At 41.7% G+C, this 23,993-nt stretch overlaps 1 protein-coding gene across 1 annotated transcript; it reads left to right on the top strand.

The window, feature by feature from the left end:
• The first annotated feature begins 5,438 nt into the window (after nucleotides 1-5,438).
• On the top strand, nucleotides 5,439-12,423 carry spry4 (sprouty homolog 4 (Drosophila)). Its single transcript, XM_034099302.2, has 2 exons — nucleotides 5,439-5,648; nucleotides 8,004-12,423. Exon 2 carries the CDS (start codon nucleotides 8,055-8,057, stop codon nucleotides 9,192-9,194), a length of 1,140 nt encoding a protein of 379 aa, XP_033955193.1. The 5' UTR covers nucleotides 5,439-5,648; nucleotides 8,004-8,054; the 3' UTR covers nucleotides 9,195-12,423.
• The last annotated feature ends 11,570 nt before the right edge of the window (nucleotides 12,424-23,993 follow it).

The following is a 23,993-nucleotide window of genomic DNA, read 5'->3' as shown; positions in this document are numbered from 1 at the left end:
TCTTTTGAACCAGCCCAGGAAGTTCAGAGGTCAGGACCCCTGGAGCTGACATGGATTCAGGGTTTCGCATGAGACCATTTCAGCAGGGCAAATGCTTGTCAACATGGAAACTGTGTCTGGTTCATAATGGGAACATACAGTCTATATGACCTTGAGGTCAGAGGTTTTCAAACCAAGGATCTTCAAGTGTCCCTGAGTCACCAGCAAAATTATCCATATTGAGTTTATTGTCAAATAAATTTCACGCTTGGAAGCAATAACTGATCATTGCTTATTTGCTTTGTTTTCACCAAATAAAGTATAGAGTTCTCTTCCCACTTTAAAAAGGTGTGATGGCTCTTCAGACTATTCATAGTTATATTGATATCAGTATTTTGAAGGCCTATGATCAATAAAACACTATTGCCCTTAATATAATGGAGAAAAGCTTCAGCTAAATGGCATTCGTTACTTAAATTATCTGAAGTGGGACCAACCGGGACCAGATGAGGCCACATTTCCCAAAACGGCAGCCCAGAACAAAAAAACAACAAAGTCTTATGGGCTCACGGCTGCTAACGGACCAGCCTTTCCAACAATGGGTGTGACTATATGGAGCCACAAAACTCATTTCCTGATGTGTAACCATGTCAAATTACTGGTCGAGAGATTTCCTTTCAAAATGTCAAATGCTCATGCAAAATGAATTGAAAGTGGCACATTTGTATGACCCAAAAAAAGTTTGTATCTACAAATATACAGTTGATTTCAAGTAACACAATAGCTATGATAGTGTTACAGAACAACCTGTTGTATGGAAGCTGAGCCAGTGTAGCTCATTTAGCCTCTGTGTTGTTTTTCCTTTACAGGAATTTCTAAGCCCTCTAATGGCTCTAAGTGAATTAGGGCTAATGTATCCTATTATGGTGCAACGAGGGCATGCCAAAGTCATCAAACTCTTTATTTTTGATGGATGTGGACACACAGATTCATACAACCACACATACATGCACCCCCACCCTCCTTCCTACCTCTTTTACCACACACATCTCCGGACTCCAAAGCACACAAACACACCTCCTGACCAAGCGGGCAGCGAGGAAGGAAGTCAATATTTGAGGAGTTGAAGCTACCTGGACTTGTGGTTGGGATCCGCCTCTTACTGTAGGCAGACTATAGAATTTTCTACAATGCCATTCTCAGCTTGCTCAGCTTGACTGTTATTGTAGGTTAAAACCCATCATTATATTAGCTAATTATGTTATTCTTGGACATAACTGTTATTCTACCCTACTGTTCAAAAGAAGAAAAAAACACCCTTACGGTAACATTATTCACAAACACATGTACTGCCACCAGCCATTTGAAATTAGCTCAAGTACCCCTTCTTCACCCATCATGTTCCAAATGTGTGATTATGGATGATTATTAAGGGATGTTTTTTCACACAATTAAAAATAAACATAAATATTGGTTATTGGTCATTTTTTTTGTCAAATTGAATCGTCAGTGTTTGGTACTTTGACAAAGTCTGCATTTGGTCTGATGACACTTGGAGTTCCAGTTACATTTGATCTATTAGTTGAATGTACGACATCAGTTTATCCACTACTTTTACTCAATTGTATTCAATACGTCAACTACTGGTATGTATACCATCTAATTATCCCATTATTTTAACTGCTTTTCATTAACTATTTCAACCATTTGACAATGACCTAGTAGCTAACTATTCCAACTGTTTATCCATTACAGTTTTCAGCATTTATAGGGGAAATTTGGTTGACTATTTTAACAATGAATGAATAAGTAATCAATTTACTTCATGCTTGCTTTAATCTTCATGCTAAATTCCCTCTCCAATGCTATGTATGGTTATGGTTAATATACATTCACAAAAGTTTAGCATTCCATCTATGTTACCATATATAGCAATGGAATGCCCTTCCTAACCTAAATATGTTGATATTTGTATGGTTACATTTTCCGTTCTCCTGGTTCGGAGTAAACGCGATTTTCAGTTGAAACAAATCACACACTGATGATACATTGCATTATAGGGCCCCAACATCCTTTTGTAAATTTGACTAACAAATATTCTCCACAACCAGAAATAATGTCATCATGACCAAGCCGAGTTGTTGTGATAAGTAGGGGAGGTCGCCCTTCTGAATACACCAGATGACCAATGCTTAGAGTTAGGAGGTAAAATGACTGTGCAATGTTTCTGAACAACACACATATTTACAGGAAGCAAGCACAGGGACAGAGCCCGTAAGAAATATGAAGTACTCTGTGGGGTAGCAACAGTTTTTTTGTATCTCCCACTCACGTTTTTTTACTGCTACTATTGTCTGGGATCCATTAAACTTTTTGGGAAAATCTTTGAACTTTCTTCTGAATGAGACAGCTGTTTCAGATAGACATTATTTAAAAGTGCACACTGAGTACCGATTCCTGTATGTTGTTTATTTAATACCACAAATTATGTAATCTTTCAAAAATGATCTGATTTTTGATCATTCCTTTCATGTTCTATTGATAATTGTATTTTATGTTTAGGAGGGAAAGATGTGCAGACATGTGGACCTGGTGTGAAAAGCACCTTCAGGCTGTTGCAACTGCAGCCCCACACAGCTGTTAATTGGTGAGAGATGTGTATTGTGTGGTGTCACAAGGGTTAGGGTTAGGGTAACCCTGTTGCGATGTAAATGATGGCTTACCTGCAACAGGAAGCTTTTGATGTAAGCTGTGAGTACTCTGTGTAGAGCTATCGCTGTGATTTGCATTTAAGCAGTGTCACACATACAGACACACAAATACACACAGTCAGGGAACAATCAAAAGCCTTTCTCAGGAGATTGTGTCTTGGGAACAATCAGGAAGTACAAGATTGACAAACAACAATAGATTAGTGAAATACAACAAGTGATAGACTTAAGTGATACACGAGAAGGTTATTGGCATTGTAATTTGATTTAGAAAGAAATATCTGTATGTGGATTCTGAAGAAACTGAGTTGGGAATAACGGTTCAACTACAGATTTTTTCCAAGGTTCGAATAAAGAATGGGCTTAAAATAATAGACGTTTTTTTTGTTTTTCAAAGCGCATGGAACATTTTTTCAACATTTGATATGTCAAATTGCTGTGGAAGCAGATGGGGCTGTCCATTAGACATCTCAAGCTCACAGCAGTAGCCAGCAGATGTGGCAGGAAGGAAAGCTGGGAGGGAAGACTCCGGAGAGAAATCTAGGCCCTCCCTTCCGTGCATGTATGCCTGGATGATCACACCGACAAGAAATCTACAATTCAACAAGCACTTCATGTGGACCATGCCTGCAAGCCACACAGCTGCGCACAGAAATCTGCCAGTATCTACAGTGTGTGTCTTTGTGCATCTGTGTGTGTGAGAAAGACAGAGAGAGTTATAGAGGGAAATAATAAAAATGTGAGGAAAAGGAAAGACAGGCTGCCATGTGAGATTTCCATAATTATTTGTTGGTCTATTATGAAAGCTCTTTAATAATATATTTGAAAGAGCTTATTTTAGTTATCTTGTATATTGAGAAGATCCCTGCAGGCAGAAAGTAATGCCATATTATTTTCAAGTCTGCATTACATCATCATGGAGTTTTAACAAAGTTGTTTTGCAATACTGCATTTTAGATGGAGTGATGTTATTTTAAACTAGACTAAAGCTATTATGGGTTAAAATATTTCCCCCATGCCACTATGCAGAAGTATTTACATCAGATTCATAAAAACCTCTTAGGATTGTAATAACATTCCTATTCCTAAAATATACACTATATATCTGCATGAAAAGGTCATACATGTAAATATACTCTTGAGAAACCTCTTTACATTTCTATAATACACTATTACAGGCATATCATAAAAAACATATTCAAGACAATATTAATTACACTATTTATGATTAAGGCATATTCAGTTGATCAAAACCCTTTTTCTGTGTTTTATAGACTATTCTGGATGCTTAAAGGACAATTGTTGTTGTTTCTGATTCATCAAAATACAAATAAAATTACATTTTTTATCTTTCACTGATTCTTTCTCTCTGTCTATACTTTTTATCCAAAAAAACAATAATCACAATTTGGGATGTAGTGGTTTCCATGGTGATGTATGCAAACAGCTAATGGGGCAACTGTTAACCTTTGACTTGTTAAAAGCCCCAAGCTGAGGGAGGGGAGGGGAGGACGGTGAGGGTGGGGGGTTGCAGGGAAACACACGCACACACACACACACACACACACACACACACACACACACACACACACACACACACACACACACACACACACACACACACATACTGGGATGTCAGAGAGAAAGGAAATTCAGACTCATTTCCTCCGTGTGGTTTCGGTACAAATCAACAACATCCTGTCCTTTTGTGAATCCTGCCTGCCCTCATGCTGGTTTGCGTTTCAGAGTAGGCGTTATAACCCCCCACCCTTCTCCTCCCCTCCCCCTCATCTCCTCTGTTTTTTACACTACCATAGATAGAAGCTGTAGTCATACCTCACATTGTTGCAGAGGAAGGAAGGACACGTCCTTCTTTGCAATAGACGGATTTAGATAGAACAGATACACAAGAGGAGCGGTCATTATTTTTCCTAATGGACCTGAGAAATAGCTTTTGGTGTCTCGACATCGAAGAAATGTAGATTAAAATAGAAATAGCCGTCATGCTTTTATACATCAACCTCATTTGTATCATACATGTGGGATGATGGCTTTGCATAGATGTTTTGTTTCCTGAAATGCAGGCCATGCATGCACCTTTATGTTTTTAATTAGGACAGTTTGCCGTCCATTAATCAGAATCACAAGAATATTCAAGATTGAATTCGCCAGGATGAAACATTAATTCATTGCAGATTTCACATCTTGCTCCCCCTCTCATCTATTACACAAAACCACCATAATCGCGTCTCTTTTAATATGTTGCAGGAAGCGAGAGCTGCATGGATAAATAAATTAACAGGCTAAAATAAAGCGAGAGTGACACAACAGCCGATGAGCCGAGGCTTTATGCAAATCAGGCCTGACATTGCCCTTGTGACCAAAAAAAAGACCCACCTCCTCCTTCCCTCACCCCCTTCTCTCACACACACACACACACACACACACACACACACACACACACACACACACACACACACACACACACACACACACACACGCCTCAATCGCCATTTCTTCCCATTCATAAAAATCTCGGCAGCGCGCCTGCGCAATGTCATTCGGAGTCCTCCCCATTCATAAAAATGTAACCTCCGCATTTCAGCCCTCCTGAGTCGCTCTGCCCTCCCATTCACAAAAAAAGGAAAAAAAGCCGAGGCATCTGCGCAGTGCCGTCCCTTCCCTTTCCTCTACCCTCCCATTCATAAAAACTCACTTCCCTCCCCCTCAGTGGTTGCAACACCATATCCAAAGCTCTGCGTCCACAGTCGCCTTACGCACCAGCGAGTGGAGAATAGTGCAGGAGATCCCGTCTCCTTTCGATTACCGTGCTCATATTACTTCATAACATTTGGACATATCTTTACTGTGGAGCTACTCACTCACTGGGACTGGACTATTGCCTGGGCGCAAACGTCGTGCGCAACGAAGGGATGAGAATTGTATCCTGAAACCACAGTAAGTGATTAACCCCCTCATCGTTAAATAATTGAAACTTGTCAGCGTAAAGCTGCATAAACAGTATTGAGCCCCCATTTGCTGGCTGCAGTGAACTGTCCCTCTGTATCCAGTGACTTGTACACATGCAAACGCTCTTGCAGACTCTATTTTGCAACAAGCTGATTCGCGGACCCTTGTTTGCACTTTGAGTCAATATTTAACAACCGATTTCGTATCAAAAGCAATGTTGTAGTCATAGAGAGGTGAAACCGTGTCGCGATGAAGCGTAACTTGTTCGCTTTTTTGAAAGTAGACGTATTTCAACCTATGACGCGTTGCTATTTGAAGCATCATATACGGCCAATGTCACGATATCAGTCAGCGTAACAGATCCATATTTCCACCTCCGTCCACTCTGAAGCCATGGCTGTTCATGTTGTAGCATATCTCGGGCGGTTTGATGTGTGTCTCAGTCTCGCTGCAGCGGCGGTTGGCGCACCATTTCAGTTGTGTCAGGTGTTTTTTCCATTGCCTTTTCATCCTGTCCGGCTAACTTCCAAGAAAATATAAAAATTAGTCTTTTATCTGCCTATTTCGGATGCCATAACGTCCAGGGTAAGGCATCAAGCTACGCATTTAAACATCGCTGATTTAACTATCCCTCAACCTCAGTCTGTCTGGTGGCAGAGAGTGTACCATTTGCTACATTGTTCGTCCAGTTGAATATAAATAAAATCAGGTGTAGGCTACAATACGTGGATAAAATGCCTATATACATGCTATTCGACTATGCCGAGCGGCCGCCTCCAGTTTTTATGACTCAGTCCATTCACATATTAAAGGGAGGGACGGGCACACGCGCGCACACACATGCACTTAAACTCGCATTGTTCCGGATTGGAGTTTATAATGGTCTAGATTTGACGATCACTAGCGCTTTTGTCGGTGCCAGCAATGTCACAACAGGTTTCTCAACCAGGCTTTAGGAAATCCAAGGAAATAGGAGAATAACACGAGCCGACGGTCAAGCAGAACTGTGTCGAGCATGACACATGTTTACATAAAATAAACCATCGATCAGCAGTTATGAACCGCACCACGACACCGTTTAGGTCCTTGGTAACATTCAGAGTGCCTTGGAAGAATACAATCAAAACCATAATCCATCTCAGGGTCTGAATTAGCTAGGTTTGCGGGATGATTTTGTAATAAACTAACTTACCACCGCAGATGTAGGTCAGTCGAAATGTCGTTTGTCGTCAATCATCGTTTTTATTATCTGTATGTTATGTCTTTGTCGGTCTGCCCAGCGTTCATCAAAGAAATGAATGATGAAACCGATTTCATTCAGGTTCATCATGACTGGAGCGCATTGATTCATGCTTGCAACACCGATTGCAGCCAGCAGTTTTCATTCACAAAAACCGGCAGTTCATAAAATCTGACCCATTCACAAATTGCAAGATTGGTGTGTTTCTCTGATTGAAATGTGTGTGTATATACATGTTTTAACATGGACAATCTTCAAACTGATACAATTGTAGGCACAATTATATTATTTGCTTATTAGGATGTAATTTTTCCAAAACCCATGTATTTGCCTCTTGTGTTAATTTTGGCTTAGTTGTAATCTTTTTTCTGGAAACCTTCTCATCTCTTTGCTCTGCCTTGTTTTGCATCTTTGAGTGTTTTGCATGCAAGCCCTGCTCTCTATTGCTCCCTGCTCTTTGGAAAGGAGGCGATGAGAGCCAAACTTCTATTGTCCTAATGTCAAAGTTAGAATAGAGGAGGTTTGAAACCTTGTTGGTCTAAACAATCAAGGTCGTTAGGAAACTCTACATTCCGATTATTCAAGATATCCGGTATCTGTCGAAAGAGTTTTAAAATACGCAATAATCCTCTTGGGTTAGGCAAGCTTTCCTGTACAATTTGTCATTTTACATATTGTCTGAGGCGTTGATTGGCAATCTAATGATTCATTTAGATAGTTATTGTAAGATGTATTATAGTTATACAATACATTGTATATCATGTGGGAAAAAAGAGTAGTTCAATTATGACATAAGTCATTAGCAGAAGCAAAAGAAGCAGGACATTTAAATTATACCTATATGTTTAAAATTGACACTTTACAACCCCTCCAATATAATTGTATGTTTGGGATTAAATGAAAAATGCAATAGGTGTTTTTTCTTACTAATTGAATGTCTAATGACCTGAAACCTTGACTTCAATATACCCTGGTTTGGTTAAAGACACATAAGGGAATGTTATTTTCCCTGTCACCCTTTATTCAAAATGGTACAAGAACAATAACTTAAACAGAACATGAAGCTGGTTTTAACTGTCTCTTTTGTGTCTGTCTTTTTTCAGTTTTGCTAAATGCTGCTTTAGAGTGAAGACGTGCAAGGCACCAGCCTACACATGGAGTCCAGGGTTCCCCACCACATCCCCGGAGTGTCCTCCTCTCTCATATCCCAGCCCCTCTTGGACAGCAGAGTGCCCTACGGCCGTCTTCAGCACCCTCTCACCATCTACCCCATCGACCAGATAAAGTCCTCGCATGTGGAAAACGACTACATCGACAGCCCGGCTGTTGTCTCCCAGCAGCCACCAAGCCAGAAGTCTGTGAACCGTAGAATCACCTGGCTTGGTCAGAATCAAGATGCTTTTCTTGGGGCAAACCACAACCACCATCACAATCATCAACACCAGCAAGGCAGGTGTGAGCCCCACTCTCACCAGGATACCACCACCCACCCTTGGATTTCCTTCAGTGGGAGGCCCAGCTCCATCAGCAGCAGCAGCAGCACCTCGTCTGATCAGAGGCTGCTGGACCACGCTGCGCCTACCCCAACGGTGGACCACCATCCAAACTTGCATCCCCACCAGGGCCCTGTCAACTCAATCACAACCCAAACTCCAGGCTGCTTCCCTTCCTCTGAATCAAAAGTCCTGACCTCCTCTTCCTCTGCTTCCTCCTGCTCATCCTCCTCTAAATCGCTGGACCTTAAGTCTGCAAAGATGCCCGCAGGAGGTGTGTGCACCAATGGAGGCCAGCAGGGTTTGGCGGTGATCCCTTCATCCCCGGCAGAGAAGAAGCACCTTGTTCTCTGCGAGCACTGCGGGAAGTGCCGATGCACGGAGTGTACGCTCCCCCGAACCCTACCCTCTTGCTGGGTCTGCAACCAGGAGTGCCTGTGCTCTGCTCAGAGCCTGGTGGATACAGCCACCTGCATGTGCCTGGTCAAAGGGATCTTCTACCACTGCACCGAGGATGAGGACGACGAGGGCTCATGTGCCGACAAGCCCTGCTCATGTTCCCAAGCTAACTGTTGCGCACGCTGGTCCTTCATGGCTGCCCTTTCATTTGTCCTGCCTTGCCTGGTCTGCTATCTGCCAGCAACTGGACTGGCCAAACTTGGACAGAAGTGTTACGACAATGTTAGCAGGCCTGGCTGTCGCTGCAAGAACTCACAGGGCGGCGTGAGTGCCCCGGTGTGTAAAAACGGCGTGGAGGCAAAAGTTGGGACAATAGAGAAGCAGCAGCAGCAAGGGTCATGATAGTGAACCAGACAGGCTAATGGTTGCTTCACTAAAAAATGGACAGGACCACACACTACTTGCTTGCTCTCAATGGATAGGACAATCCAACACCAACCCCTTAAACTACCCCATTAATCTGCTGGAAAGTGACTTATGTAAAACAAAGGTACTTAAATGGCTTCTTGACCTTTGTTTGATAGGGTGGATGATCAAAAGGGGCCTGATCTGTGCGAGTCTGCTAGTAGGAATAGATAACAGGCCCCCTAAGATGTTTTTTTTTTTGTAAGAGTGACACAAGAAGAAGAGACTAGATTGTGGGACTGGTTGTGTTGTTTTGCAAAGATGGCTGAAGGCACAAAGTCATTGTACCTCTCTGCTGCTCTGTATTTCTTAGCTAATTTTTGTAATGGTAACTAACCAGAAGCTGGTGGCCGATCCTCGGCTAACATAAAAGTTATTAGATGGAGATGAATATCTGTACGCCTCCCTCCCACCCCCCGAAAGCACAGCATAGTGTGGGTAAAAACACTAAACTAAGTGATAACCAATATTGTGGCTTTATGATAGGCCACTGCAAGAGTGGAATCACCACCTACTCAATCACTCTCTGCACTATTATGATGATCATCTTTGAGGTTTTCTCCTCTTTTAGCTTGAAAGATTCTAGCTTGATGCTAACAATTTCTCTTTAGTTTTAATCTCCAAGGAGGAGCTGTAAAAAGCACAAATGTTTGAGACTTAAAGATAATAGTAATTTCCCATAATAAGTGTAGAGTAAGAGAGAGAGATAATCACTTTACAGTGTTTTTCCTGTTGTTGGGGGGTGAAGTCCAGATATTATAAAAGATTTTCAAGGCTGTTCACCAATCACCTCAGAGGTAATGCATGTCATGACCTGCATGCTCTAGTCTAATGGTTACCCAACGTGCTAGAAGTCGATGTGTCGTAGAGAAATGTGTAAAAAAGTACACCCAACCTTCTCAGGGACTGTTACAGTAATCCTCTCTAGAACTTGGCCTACAGCATGTTGATTTCTAAACTGCCTAAGAGCCTGGTCTACTTCCTCTTTGCACAATAAGGCAAATACATATTTAGGGGCAAAAAGGCAATTGTGAATAATTTAAAACAAGTAAGCTAAGTGAGAGACAAGCTGGCCAGAAAATAATGTTTCCGGAGGAGAGGGGATGCAAGTGATAGAGAGTGAAAAGGGGGGAGAGAAGGCATAGCAAAGTTGTTGTTGTTGTGTTTGTATGTAGTCAGCCTTTGTCAAAATCAATCCTGCCACTTGCACAACCTTTTTAGGAAGACGCAAACCCCTTAAAGGATGTACTAAAGCACAGTATTAACCACCTCAGCCATCTCACATTACGTTTGCGTGCACTACATTTAGCCCACACCCCCAGCCCCCCTCTACACACAGTGTCTTCATTAAACTCTAATCATTATGCTGCATAGCTGCGTTAGTCAGATAGGTTGTCTTTTATTCTTAAAGTCTATTTGTGTGGCTTGCATGATGTTCTTAGGACTTTGCCAAAGGAAGCTAGGTTACAGTAGCTTGTTTTCGCTGTCTGAGTGATCACAGTTGTTAGGCACTCTTGCCAAATGGAGTTGACGGCAGTTGGTTCTTAAAGGCATGCTGCCCTTTAATACAGATGGCCTTTTCTGTTTGGCATAAAGGCATACTGTCTTTGTTGCTGCATAATACACGCCTCTCTTTCATGTTGGACACTTAACTTCCATTAGGGCGCCTAACTTTGTTCATAACCGTATTTGTCTTGTTGCACAAAGCTGATATCACAGGAAAAAAAGGAAAGAAAAAACACACTATCCTTAGTCTTGAATGTATGAGGCAATATTTTCAAAAACCTAGCAATTCAGTCCGAGAGAAAGGTGCCAAACTGAGAATGATTGTGTGATTGGGCCAAAGCCTAATACATTATAGGCAGGCGGCAAAAATCACAAATGTTTTGACAATATATTTAGTAATAGAGCTATGCAGGTACAATGTTATTTGCTGTAAATAGTTTCACAACAATTGTGTTCTTTAGAAGAGACTTTTAAATGTCCTTGAAAGATTGCATGGTACGTTATAACTACAATTCAGTACAAAATATATAGAGAATATATTAGATATATATTTTGAGGGTAAGATTAAGATGTTTTTGAGGTTGTGAGCAGAAGGAAATATTGAGTGTGGAGATGGGAAGGTTCAGGGAGGGGTAACAAAGATGACAGGTCTTTCTATCACTAGCATTTGATTTAAAAAGTGTGCCCGGCAATAAAAAAAAAAGAAGGGAAACAAATTCCTGCTGTTTATGCTATCCATGGCTCGTTAGCAGTCGAGAGGCTAAGCTAATTCCCTGGTTCCTCTCCGAGTCCTAAAGACTGTGGACTCATTGAATCCACACAGGGAACACAATCTACCCCTATCCGGATCAACCCATTTCCTGCTGTTACTGCTCAGTGTCTCAGCTCTCCCCTCTTTCTCTCCTTCTTGCCTTTTTCCTCCCTCTCTTCACTCTTCTTCCCTCCTTCCTCCCTGAGAACAAGTTTAACAAACACCCCTGGCCTTGATTGACAAACACAGCTGCTGTGCATAAACGTGTCATACCACAGAGACGGGAGAGAAAGACAAGTCTGTCTCTCTTCCTCTCCCTTTCTCGACTGTTTTCCCTCTCGATTTGTAGTTCTGTGCCATCATTTTAACCAATGGACCTCTTTTTTCAACAGTCGCTGCCTTTATTTTATTTCTCTGCTCTGTCACTGCACGTTAGCTTTATACTTTTACATGTGCTCGCTAGCCTGTTAAAGGTGTGGAATAATCATCCAACAATGACAACTCAATCATTAAAAACGTTATTTTTCTTTCTTTTTTACCCTTTGCTACAATGCTGTGACTTTTACACACCCATACCCCTTTGTGTCGCTCAAATTTCGGGCACTGATTTATTTTATTTTCAACCCAAATGAAAGGAAAAGTCTCATACAGCTGGGTGATACTACTCCATTCCTTTTATGCCTTTGCAATGTCAATGTTGGGGATTAAGAACGAAATCCGTGCTTTTGTTTTGTTTAGATATAACAAAAAGAAAAAAAATCTCATATAAAAGGTTCCCTTTATAGATATATTTATTTTGAAGTTCTATTTTATATAGTATTTATTTAGATGCCAACCTTTTGTTTGTGAAGAAAGCTTATGTCGAAATGGAATGTACATTGACAATGGAAATATATATTGTTAAATATACCTGGCTGTTGTGTCGTTACTTTTGTGAGCTGTTTTCAACCAAATAACACACACACACACACACACACACACACACACACACACACACACACACACACACACACACACACACACACACACACCATAAACTATACCTCAGAACCACTGACGTAAAGCTCCAAGTGGGATTTTGGACAAAAATACTCATAAAACTTCCAAGTTACATAGTCAAATATAGATATAACAGCATGTCCTAACATTACAATTTGACAAATAAGGACCAACATCTTGAAGGAAATCTTAGGTCCTAAAGTAATCATTCATATGTACAGTGTATTTCAGCATACCTTTTAAACACATTATAGGCTTCTCATAAAGATGCTTTAGTTACTAAATGCTGATTACGTTAACTACGATTCATTCTATAAAGGAATGTTTATGGGCTTGAGTTGTTTTACATCAGCACTTCAACTTCCTGAGGTCCCCTGCTTCCTGTGTCTGAATAGATTGCTCTCTATAAAACACTGTTAGGTCACTGAAGGCCAAATAAAGCAGCTTGACCTTAAACTGAAAAAAACATTACATAAGTAACAGGAAATCATTTAGAGACTTCCTCTGAACGATGTAACATGAGACAGATGGCCACTTCAAATCAGAGCAATGCTTGATGGCTGCTGTGTTTGTTTGTTTGTGTGCGATTGACTCACAGGTTAAACTGACTTCCTCCTAGTTTATAGGGGTGGTCTGTTATAATCTGGATGTGTAACATTCCTTTCTCTCTAAAGCACCTCCTTAAGGACACACACACACACACACACACACACACACACACACACGCACGCACGCACACACACACACACACACACTGTCGTCACCCCCCACCCCCAGCCCACCTGCACTGCTGTTACCCCTGAGGCGCTTTCCCTTCCCTTATGCCCTTCCCCTCTGCACCCTTGTTTCCTGGGTGTTTACCAGAGTGCACCTGGGAGAGTAAAGCGGGACACATGAACACCACAGAGTGTGTGAGAAAGGTAGAGAAGAGGCAGCTAAAAAAGGGAAAAAAGAGCACATAAAAAGAACAAAGTGTAGAACAGAGTTGGCCTTCCAGCATCACATAAAGAACACGTTTCCGCTGCAGAAGCCCTGCAGGCGCTGCAGAGTCTGCTCTAACAGGTGAGATCAGAGACCAACCTGCCTGTTTACCTGCCGGTCTGTCAGCACCCACCTGGGACAGCACACACACACACACAAACACCTGCATTTCACTTCCTCCACACCTACATTGTCATCTCCACCCCACCGGGCCACATACATATCATCAACACAGGAAGCTCCGGCACAGGCAGCTGAAGGAGAAACCATTTATTATCAGCTTGTATTATGGCAGGCTGGATTCACAGTTTCAACCACTGCTGGGTCAGAAACTGAGCATGCAAATAATTATTTGTGCTGTGGTTTGGCTTACGAAAAGTGATTTGGTTTACCGCAGGAGACAATGCAGCTAGAAAACCGATGAAACTAATGTTTGAATCTTCAGAAAAAAAATTCAATTGTGTATGTTTACTGTGTTTTTTTTCAATTTGCTAAGCAATGTGTGTGAGCTAGTATGTCAGACTGCTGCTACCGCCACATGTTTGTGCTCTGCCTCATTTACAGCGTTATTGTACCATCAAGAATAAGGTTGTCACACCCACACATCAGCTGTTGTTATAGGAAAGTATTTATCTTGTGCCAGTAGTTTCTTACTCCTGCATTTTCAAATGCAAATGGGACAGTGTTACATTATTGTCCAAGAGAGAATAATTATTTAGTTATTGAAATTAGCCAGAGATTAAGACATTGAAATGCATTAAATGTGCTCCATGTTTAAGAACTAGAAGTCTGTGGCCTTTAGGCTGCATGGGACTTTGTTTGAGTCAGGACATGTTTGACACAAAAAGTGTGTGTGTGTATGTGTGTGTGTGTGTGTGTGTGTATGTGTGTGGGTATTGTACCATCAATGCATCAATGCATACACTCTAAAAACGAATTCAGGCGACCTTTCACCTCCACTTAATCAAATGCATGGTTGCAAGATAAAAATGTGAGTTAATTGATTTAGATAAACATTTTAAGTTGCAAACATTAATTTATAATTTGTGTTGACGTAATAATGTTGGTAATTACATCAACTTAATATTGTATGTAATTTGAACTCTGATTTCTGCGTTAATTGACTTGGACAAAATTCAAGTTGTAGTAAGTAATGCAATTGGCTTGATAACTTAATTGTTCTACACCTTGAGTTAAGGATTTCAAGTCCACTCCCACTTAACATGCCTGGACAAGTTCCGACAGTTAAGACATATAGAAATACTATACAAAGGACATTTTAAGGTGAGTGTCATCTTTTGTCATTCAAATACAGTAGCTAGCGTTGTAGTTGCAATGTATAGGCAAATTGCTGTTTGACCAAAATTAGCAGCCTTTGAACTGTGAATAGTTCTGTGAGAGGATACAAAGTAGTAGAGGCTATGTGAGTGTAAAAATACTTTGGTTACTATTGTGATATCGCTTTTTATTAAAAATGAATCTCGGTGAAGCAGATCAAGGACATGCTTCTTGAGGTAGGATCGTTATTTAGAGTTGTCATTGAAATGCAAGTTGTTGGCAGTCACCCATTCAGAATATATTCATTTAGGTCATTTCTCTTTTTTTCCTTTTTCAAAAATAGCACAATACAATTGAAGTACGCAGAGAACTATAGCCATCCGCTGCCTTGTTGTGTACCTTGGAGAAAAGGAAGAGGACCTTTTCAAGGAGTTTAGCGACGTAATTAAAAATCTTGAAATAAAATAAAATCCATGGGCACAGGACAAAAGCACTGCTCTCTGTCAGTTACATTTTGAAGCATATAGCACTTTTGGCCACACCCCAATCAATAATATCTTAGCAACGTTCAGCATGGATAGGTGTTGACAGCAATGGCATGGGAAAATGATAGTGTAACATTTGAAAAGTGGCTTCTGCTCTTCACTTAACCAGTTCAAATATTGTATGGAACCTGCAAAAAAGATGAGAAGATACACTAAGGCTGCGGCCACACGAGGACGAAAAAGGCTAAACGCATAGGATTAACGCAAACGCAATCGCAAAAAAGCTTCCGTCCACACGCAATAGTTATCCGGATAGTGTCTGTCCACACGAGACCGCTCCGTTTAGCTCCAACCGCTGGAGAAGCTGCAGTACATATGCAGGAGCCTGTACGTGGCGCTGTAACTTCCTCCACAAAAGCAGCGAAGAAGAAGGTTGTCATGGTTGCCCTTCTGTTTATTCTCCGCGGTGGGGGCCGAGGGAACCGGGCAGAGTTTTTCGCCAGTCAACGTGTATTAAAGTTTAAATCTTCCAGACAAAATTATAAAAGTGCCGGTCAAAGGTCTTCTTTGTTATTTATTGAGCTTTAAAACAAATGAATAACGACTCAATATAATAATAAAATACACGGAGCCTCTCTTTTTCCTCCCTCTCTTCGGACAGCGCCAGTGTCTGTTTCATGCAGCAGCTGATCCAGTAATGAGTGACCTGGCCGACAGTAAAAATAAACATATTTATAACTAGTTTAGGGAGTTTGAGAGGTAATTAAAATAGCTAAGGGTGATGATCTGACTTGAAGTGTGTGTTTTGCTGCAGCGGGAGGAGCTGCAGGTGAGCAGAGCTGCGTGTATCCGTCCTGTCAGATTAGACTTCACTCGCGTTTAGGTCCATATCGAGAGAAAGATAAATAATCTGTATTCAGGGTGCAGTTTACTTTGACGCGGGGGTGAGCAGCAGAGGTGGGGAGAGGTGGAGCTATTGCCTCATCATTATCAGAAAATACACACGGAGCCGTTGGACCCCCCAGAGCGTTGCGTATGCCGTTCTATCCACCTTGGGACCCGTTATCGTTTCCTCAGTCGTTTAGTGCCGTATTCGGTCGTCCTCGTGTGGCCGAACGGCCTATATGACACTAAACAGTAACACAAACGACCGTTTTCGTCCTCGTGTGGCCGCAGCCTAAAATGTGCACGGTTGGGATTGACTAAATCTGTCCACATGCATTTAAACACTAGGCAAAGTACTCAAAAGCACCTCTGTGTGTCTTCAGGACCACATTGCCATGACGACACACACATGCAGACTCAATAGGGGAAAACAATACCAGCGTTGCTTTAGCAGCTGGTAATAATGGCTCTGAATTCGCTAAGAGTGACAGTTTAAAAAGTATGCAATTACCTAATTCGTTACCTCTTATGCGCTAACCTATTATTTAATGTGCTTCAAAAGGACATGAATATGGCCTTCATCAGTGACCGGTCCACCCCAGGATCTGACCGTACGATGGCAACCATCGTGGTCGAGGGAAACAAATGAATGAGCATTCTGCGTTGAATGTGTTCATACTGTTTGAAATAATGACTGTCGGCAGTGCAAACATCTTTGTTACATCTTTTGTAAAATTGATGTGTGTGATCTGCAAGTTGGTGGCCATTGAGAGTTTGTTTGATTTGACATATTTGGCACTGGTTTTAAATATGCAAAGGCCTCTAACTTCGATGTGATGGCAGCATTTATTTGCTGTGTCCCCATTTCCCATGGTAATATGGCTAATGTGTTTATTTATTATTTGTGGGGCAATTTAAATTTGTGTTATTTATCTTTTTTTTCAAGATTTAAATGAAGCTCAGCGCAAATACATTCACTCCGCAGCTGCATATAATCAGCTCATCACAGGCGTTCTCTTTAACCTATTACATTTCACCTCATTCTCCAGCAGCCAATCAACGTGCTGCAGCCAAACTATAAAATGGTTCTCCTCTCTCCTGCAGTCAGCTGTGATTTTAGGTGTTCATGCACCTTATCATAGGCATGTGTCAATAAATGTTCAAACTAAATGAATTCTCTCCTGATTGAAACATCATGTGTTGAAATAAACAACTGCAGTTCAAAATAAAAAGTGAATTGCCTAATATTTTTGTTGTGAAATCAATTAATTTCTTTCTTTAAAGGCAAAAACATGAAAAAGCTAAGAAAAAAAACTATTGAATACAATATATTTGGAGCAACTTCATTTATAAATGGTTGTCAACTTAAAAACGTGTGTTCACAATGAGGGTAATTTAGTACATACAACTTAAAATTCCTTTTAAATCATACGGTAAAACAAGTTGGAACAACTTAATTTTTGGAGTAATCAACTTAAAAACTTGTATCCCGAATGATGGTAATTAAGTACATACAACTTAAAATTCCTTTTAAATCATGTGGTAAAACTAGTCGGAACAACTTAATCTTTTGAGTAATCAACTTCAAAACTTGTGTTTATGCTACCAATTATTAAGTAAGTGGTAATTAAAAACACCTCTGATTGTAGAGGAAAAGCCTTCTTCCCTAACTCAAATAACTTTGTTGCTTTAAGACAATTTCATTAGAAGTTGTCTTAACTCAATAAACATTGATGCAAACTGTTGCGTTGATGTTCTTTGTTGAGCCAAGGCATTTGTTTTTAGAGTGTAGGAGTCCTGTGTTGAGAGTTGTGTTGCGATAACGCAGGACAAAGGAATCATCAGGTGCCACCACCAATTGCCAGATTCTGACTTGGCCCATCTCATGTTGGTCTTCTTATCTGCTGCATCTGCCGCTTTGTCACCATACCAACATACATCAATGTGACCCACGATATAATTGAAAAAAGAGAAAAACAGCCACTTTCCAGCGTGAATCTGCATTTGGGTAACATATGTTAGACCAATGTTCTGAGGCTGTGGGGAAATCTACAAGCCAATTTCTGCAATGAATTATGTTTCCCCTCAGCTGGTTTGAGATTTTCAAGAAGCTAACTATAATTGTGTCTTTCCAGCACTTATGTGCTTCAAGCAAGCTCAAGTAAATCCCCCGCAGTTTGCTGTTTAGATGACATATTGCAAAAGTCTTTTTCACATCTGGTGTAGCGCTCAACCAAACCCCCTTGCACCACCGACCCAGCTACATGCACATACTTTCCTCTTTTCTTTTCACCCCTATTCATAACCCTCCTCCTGTTTTTTTGTTTACAGAATATAATGTATAGATGCCGATAGATAAAAAAATCTAATACAAAAAAGGGGTCAAGTTTGCAATCTGTTGCTGATAGAGATTTTAATTTGCAGGGGCAACATTAGCAAGCATCAAAACAGCATGAGTTGTAGCTAAAGTCAGAATCAGAAAAAACCAAAATGTTGGCCTTTAAATGATTTGCAACCTTTACCAGTATTTGTTGTGATGCTAAATGAAAGCATATACCGTTCCAGGGTAGAAAACCCAAAGGTGAAGAGGTAGCACAATCACACATCTTAAGGACGGGGTAGGTGCTGGGGCTTGGTGGATTCTATAAAGATGGCCTCTGCCTATTCAATGTTGAAACTCTTGCAGGACCTTGTGGTGCAATGTTTTCCCACAAAACACATAAAAAAAGTATATCTAATCTAAATGTTGATTAGCACCAGCAAGTGCACTAATAAAACTAAGAGCCTTTCACCCAGCCTTGCGATGAAAGGCTCTGTGCCCGACCTCATGGTGAGCACTATAGACTGTTTTCCGTTGTTTTCACAACATCATATACATTTTGGTTATTTCAAATGTGTCTGTCACAAATGAGATATAGCATTTGGGGAACAGGATTCTTCTCATAAACCCGTAGGCAAAAATCAAGTCTGCATCCAGCGCAAAGAAATGTAAATTAATGCGTGTTTCCATTTTCTACTTTCTACTATATAGACATTTTAAGAGTTTGCAGTATTGAGATAAACTGAATTTTCTAATTATGCAATTGGGTGTCATTACACCACAGCCAAGAGGACAAGGACGAGATGACTTAAAAAAAAAGCCTTCCAAAGAAAGAAAACAATGTTGAAATCTAGAACTAATGACACAATGTGTGTGTGTGTGTGTGTGTGTGTGTGTGTGTGTGTGTGTGTGTGTGTGTGTGTGTGTGTGTGTGTGTGTGTGTGTGTGTGTGTGTGTGTGTGTGTGTGTGTGTGTGTGTGTGTGTGTGTGTGTGTGTGTGTGTGTGTGTGTGTGTGTGTGTGTGTGTGTGTGTGTGTGTGTGTGTGTGTGTGTGTGTGTGTGTGTGGTGTGTGTGTGTGTGTGTGTGTGTGTGTGTGTGTGTGTGTGTGTGTGTGTGTGTGTGTGTGTGTGTGTGTGTGTGTGTGTGTGTGTGTGTGTGTGTGTGTGTGTGTGTGTGTGTGTGTGTGTGTGTGTGTGTGTGTGTGTGTGTGTGTGTGTGTGTGTGCATAAGTGTGAGTTGGGGAGGGGTTTATTATACTCGTAAGCACATGAGATCCTGCGCAGGAGTGCAGGAATGCACACTCTTATGGGGCAGACATGGCAAGTGCACACTGTTTGGGAAATGGAATCCCCTGACATTTAGACTTGCAGATTGCAAAATCATGTAGCCTCCAACCACACACACACACACACACACACACACACACACACACACACACACACACACACACACACACACACACACACACACACACACACACACACACACATACATGCACAGATGTCCACACACACAGTATCTCCTCCTCTGCCCCCCTCCCTTCCCCTGCTCTCTTTCCTCTGTGGAATTCAAAAGTAAAATGAACCTAAGTGTGACAGGACGGCTTGAGCTGCAGGAAAAACACACATTTCAACACTTGGGAAGTGGCGGGGAAAGCAGAGAGGAGAGGAGGAGGAGAACAGGGAGCAGAGGAGGAGCTGTTATTTAGGATTCTGAGAAGCTTCTCTGATTTAACGTGCATCCATCCAAAACAGTCAATGAGAGCTTCAGCCCCAACTAAAGATATTCAATTAAAAACATCTTTCAAGTTCTTCATGAAAGAATCAGCTTTGAAAACTATTGTCAAACCTCAAAATACTTTTCACTTCCAGTATGTCAATTCAAAGTGGTGGAGCTTTTTTTATGCAACAAAATATTTCACGACTTAAGTGTTTCTTTGAGGCCAGGGAAGCGAAAGAGAAAGAAAGACAGAAAGAAGAAGAGGAAGAGGGATTAGCCACGATTTGTTGTGCCTGCAGTTGCCTGCCTCCCAGCAAGTCAGCCAGGCAGTCAGCCTGTCCACCATGAAGCCAGTCACCCAGCCAGCAAACAAGCCAACCGGTCCATTTCATTCAGTGGGGCCACTGGCATGGGACCAAGTAATGCCACTAAACAAAGAGCTACTGTCTTGCATCACTTCCCCTCAGAGAGGCCATCCAGGCCGCAGCCTCTTATCACCAGGCACTGCCAGTCTGCAGTGCCGAGGCCTCCACCACACGGCCTCTTTACTGCTTTCTGCTACAGCCTTCTCCCATTATACCACCATTATGCTAACCCTGTACCCAGGGGGAGGGTTTTATTTCCGCTTTATTTCAACAAAAGGGCCAGCACACACAAAGAAAAACAAATTAAACCTATTAAATAGTATTTTTAATTACATTTTATCTGACCTCCCAACATAAAGGAGCAAATGTGTTTCCTCTTTTTGGACAAATATGCACAGAGTGATGTTACATTATTATCATTCACTTTTAAAAGTTTAGAAAAACAACTTTCAATGGCATAAGTCAGTTTTTCACTTCTTGACGATGGGCTTGAGTTTGAAGGTATTCAACATTACATTATTTTTTTCTCTATTGTGATCCTAATATTTTGTTATTGCAAAAGTTAAGCAGTGAAAGTCTGGAATCTTAATGGGCAGCTTTGCTCCTCAGTCTTGATAAGTATTCTGCCGGTGTAGTTTGATACTTCCTTCCATTCCACAACCTCGGTACGTGTGTGTGTGTGTGTGTGTGTGTGTGTGTGTGTGTGTGTGGTGTGTGTGTGTGTGTGTGTGTGTGTGTGTGTGTGGTGTGTGTGTGTGTGTGTGTGTGTGTGTGTGTGTGTGTGTGTGTGTGTGTGTGTGTGTGTGTGGTGTGTGTGTGTGTGTGTGTGTGTGTGTGTGTGTGTGTGGTGTGTGTGTGACTGTGTGTGTGTGTGTGTGTGTGTGTGTGTGTGTGTGTGTGTGTGTGTGTGTGTGTGTGTGTGTGTGTGTGTGTGTGTGTGTGTGACTGTGTGTGTGTGTGTGTGGTGTGTGTGTGCGTGTGTGTGCGTGTGTGTGTGTGTGTGTGTGTGTGTGTGTGTGTGTGTGTGTGTGTGTGTGTGTGTGTGTGTGTGTGTGTGTGTGTGTGTGTGTGTGTGTGTGTGTGTGTGCGTGCGCACGTGCATGTGCATATATGTGTGTGTGTGTCATGGATGCGTGTCCGTTTTCAACAGGCCCTGTGGCTGCCTAAGGGGGGGTGGACATGTGTAAAGGAACAGTTGCATTCCTTTCAGATCCTCCTCTCAAAAGGGAAAACACACACACAAACACACATTCAAATCTATAGAAAAGTAAGCTCACAAGAACACACAAACCTTCTCTCTCTGTCTCTCTCTCTCTCTCTCTCTCTCTCTCTCTCTCTCTCTCTCTCTCTCTCTCTCTCTCTCTCTCTCTCTCTCTCTCCTCTTTCGCCCTCTTTTCCTCTCGTTCACCCGGTTTCTCAACAACAGCGGAGCAGAACGGTCCCCCGAGGCGTCGGAGGGGCCAAAACTGAACCGACCAAACTTGGCTTCCGACCCCAGATCAGCGGCACGCCCACTTGGCGGCGGCCTGCAGTGCATTCCTGGTGAGAGCATTGTCAAAGCCAAGCACTTCCTCTGGAGCCGGGCCAGCCCAGCCACAATAACATTTCATACATTTATCTCTTGGCTTGGGACTCTAACACTCTGTCCTGACACAAACAGTGAACAGACACATGTGTGCATGCTTAAGAAAGAGTTGTGTGTACATGCATGCATTTAGATAGAAAAGCCTTACAAAACCCTTCCTGCTGTCTTTGCTCTCCTCCTCTCTGCGTTCTTATCTATATTTTTTCTCCAATCATGTTTTCTCTTTTCTAACGCAAAGCTGTTGCACTGACCTTTTCACTCTCATCTTCATCATTCTAACCTAACTCCCACTTGTTCAGGGATCTACTAATTATTACATTTTCAATGGAGTAGCTACAAGGCAAGGCAAGGCAAGGCAAGTTTATGTATATAGCACCTTTCAACACAAGGCAATTCAAAGTGCTTTACAAACATTAAAGACATTAAGAGCATTAAGAAACATATTATAAAATGATCTAGAAACACTCTTTTAAAAGCAAAGATAAAAAGTAAAGATAATAAAAGTTACAGTGCAGTTTAAGATATGAATAGTTCAATTAAAAGCAGCGACAAAAAGAAAAGTCTTCAGCCTGGATTTAAAAGTAGTAAGAGTTGCAGCGGACCTGCAGGTTTCTGGGAGTTTGTTCCAGATATTTGGAGCATAATAACTGAACGCTGCTTTCCCATGTTTAGTTCTGACTCTGGGGACAGAAAGCTGACCAGTCCCTGAAGACCTGAGAGATCTGGATGGTTCATAATTTAGCAGGAGGTCAGAAATGTATTTTGGACTCAAAAATCCATTCAATGCTTTATAAACCAGCAGCAGTATTTTGAAATCAATTATTTGACACACAGGAAGCCAGTGTAAAGACTTCAGAACAGGAGTGATGTGATGGACTTTCTTAGTGTTGGTAAGGACTCGAGGAGCAGCGTTCTGAATCAGCTGCAGCTTTCTAATGGATTTTTGAGTGAGACCTGTGAAGACACTATTACAGTAGTCGAGTCTACTGAAGATAAAAGCATGGACATGTTTTTTTACCTAGAAATGGGAGGTTTGATATGGGCCTGTAATTGTTCATTACTGAAGCATCTAGATTATTCTTTTTTAAGAGCGGTTTAATGACTGCCGTTTTTAGGGCCTGTGGAAAAACACCTGAGTGAAGAGATTTGTGTTGTTCTTTCTACACAGACTTTTTACATCTCTTAAGGTCCTTACACACCAAGCCGATTTTCGGCGTCGATAGATGTCGATAGATGTCGGGCCGTCGATGAGCGCCGTGTCGCCCTACTCAGATTGGTGTGTCTTGGTGTGTACTGCACCGTTGTGTCTTTCGACATGTTGAATCGGCCAAATAAATCACTCTGATTGGCTGTTCAGCTTAGCGAATCAGTGCATGAGAAGAGAAACGGAAGTGAGGGACCCAAACAAACTATGAAGAAGGCAAATCTGAGATTTCATTTAACTCCAGCTCTCGACACAGGTTCGGGAAAGCCCCATGACCTTCTCGCTGTAGAGTGAAAATAGAACGGACCCGCTATTTTTTTTTTTTATATATCACGCAGTCTGTTCTTCTTCTCTCGGTGTATCACGCAGTCTGTCTTCCGGTTGTTGCCTCTTTTGAATGACGACTACACACTACCGACGCCTGCTGGTAAAGAGAGTTATTGCCACTCACGCATGCGTAGTTCGTACGTGCAACTTGGCCGTCGGCTGAAGTCTTTGCGGTGTGTTCCAGTGCGAAACATGGCCAAGACGCAGGAGATGTGAGGTGACGTGAGGCGACGTGAGGCGACGTGAGGCGACGTGAGGCGACGTGAGTTCTTTGGTGTTCTTTGGTGTCAGTTTGGTGTTTAAGGACCTTTACAGCAGAATCACCCACAA

This window comes from Pseudochaenichthys georgianus, chromosome 14, assembly GCF_902827115.2.
Source record: "Pseudochaenichthys georgianus chromosome 14, fPseGeo1.2, whole genome shotgun sequence".
Taxonomy (NCBI): domain Eukaryota; kingdom Metazoa; phylum Chordata; class Actinopteri; order Perciformes; family Channichthyidae; genus Pseudochaenichthys; species Pseudochaenichthys georgianus.
The sequence above is the reverse complement of the archived record's forward strand: the minus strand, read 5'-3'. Positions and strand labels throughout refer to the sequence as shown.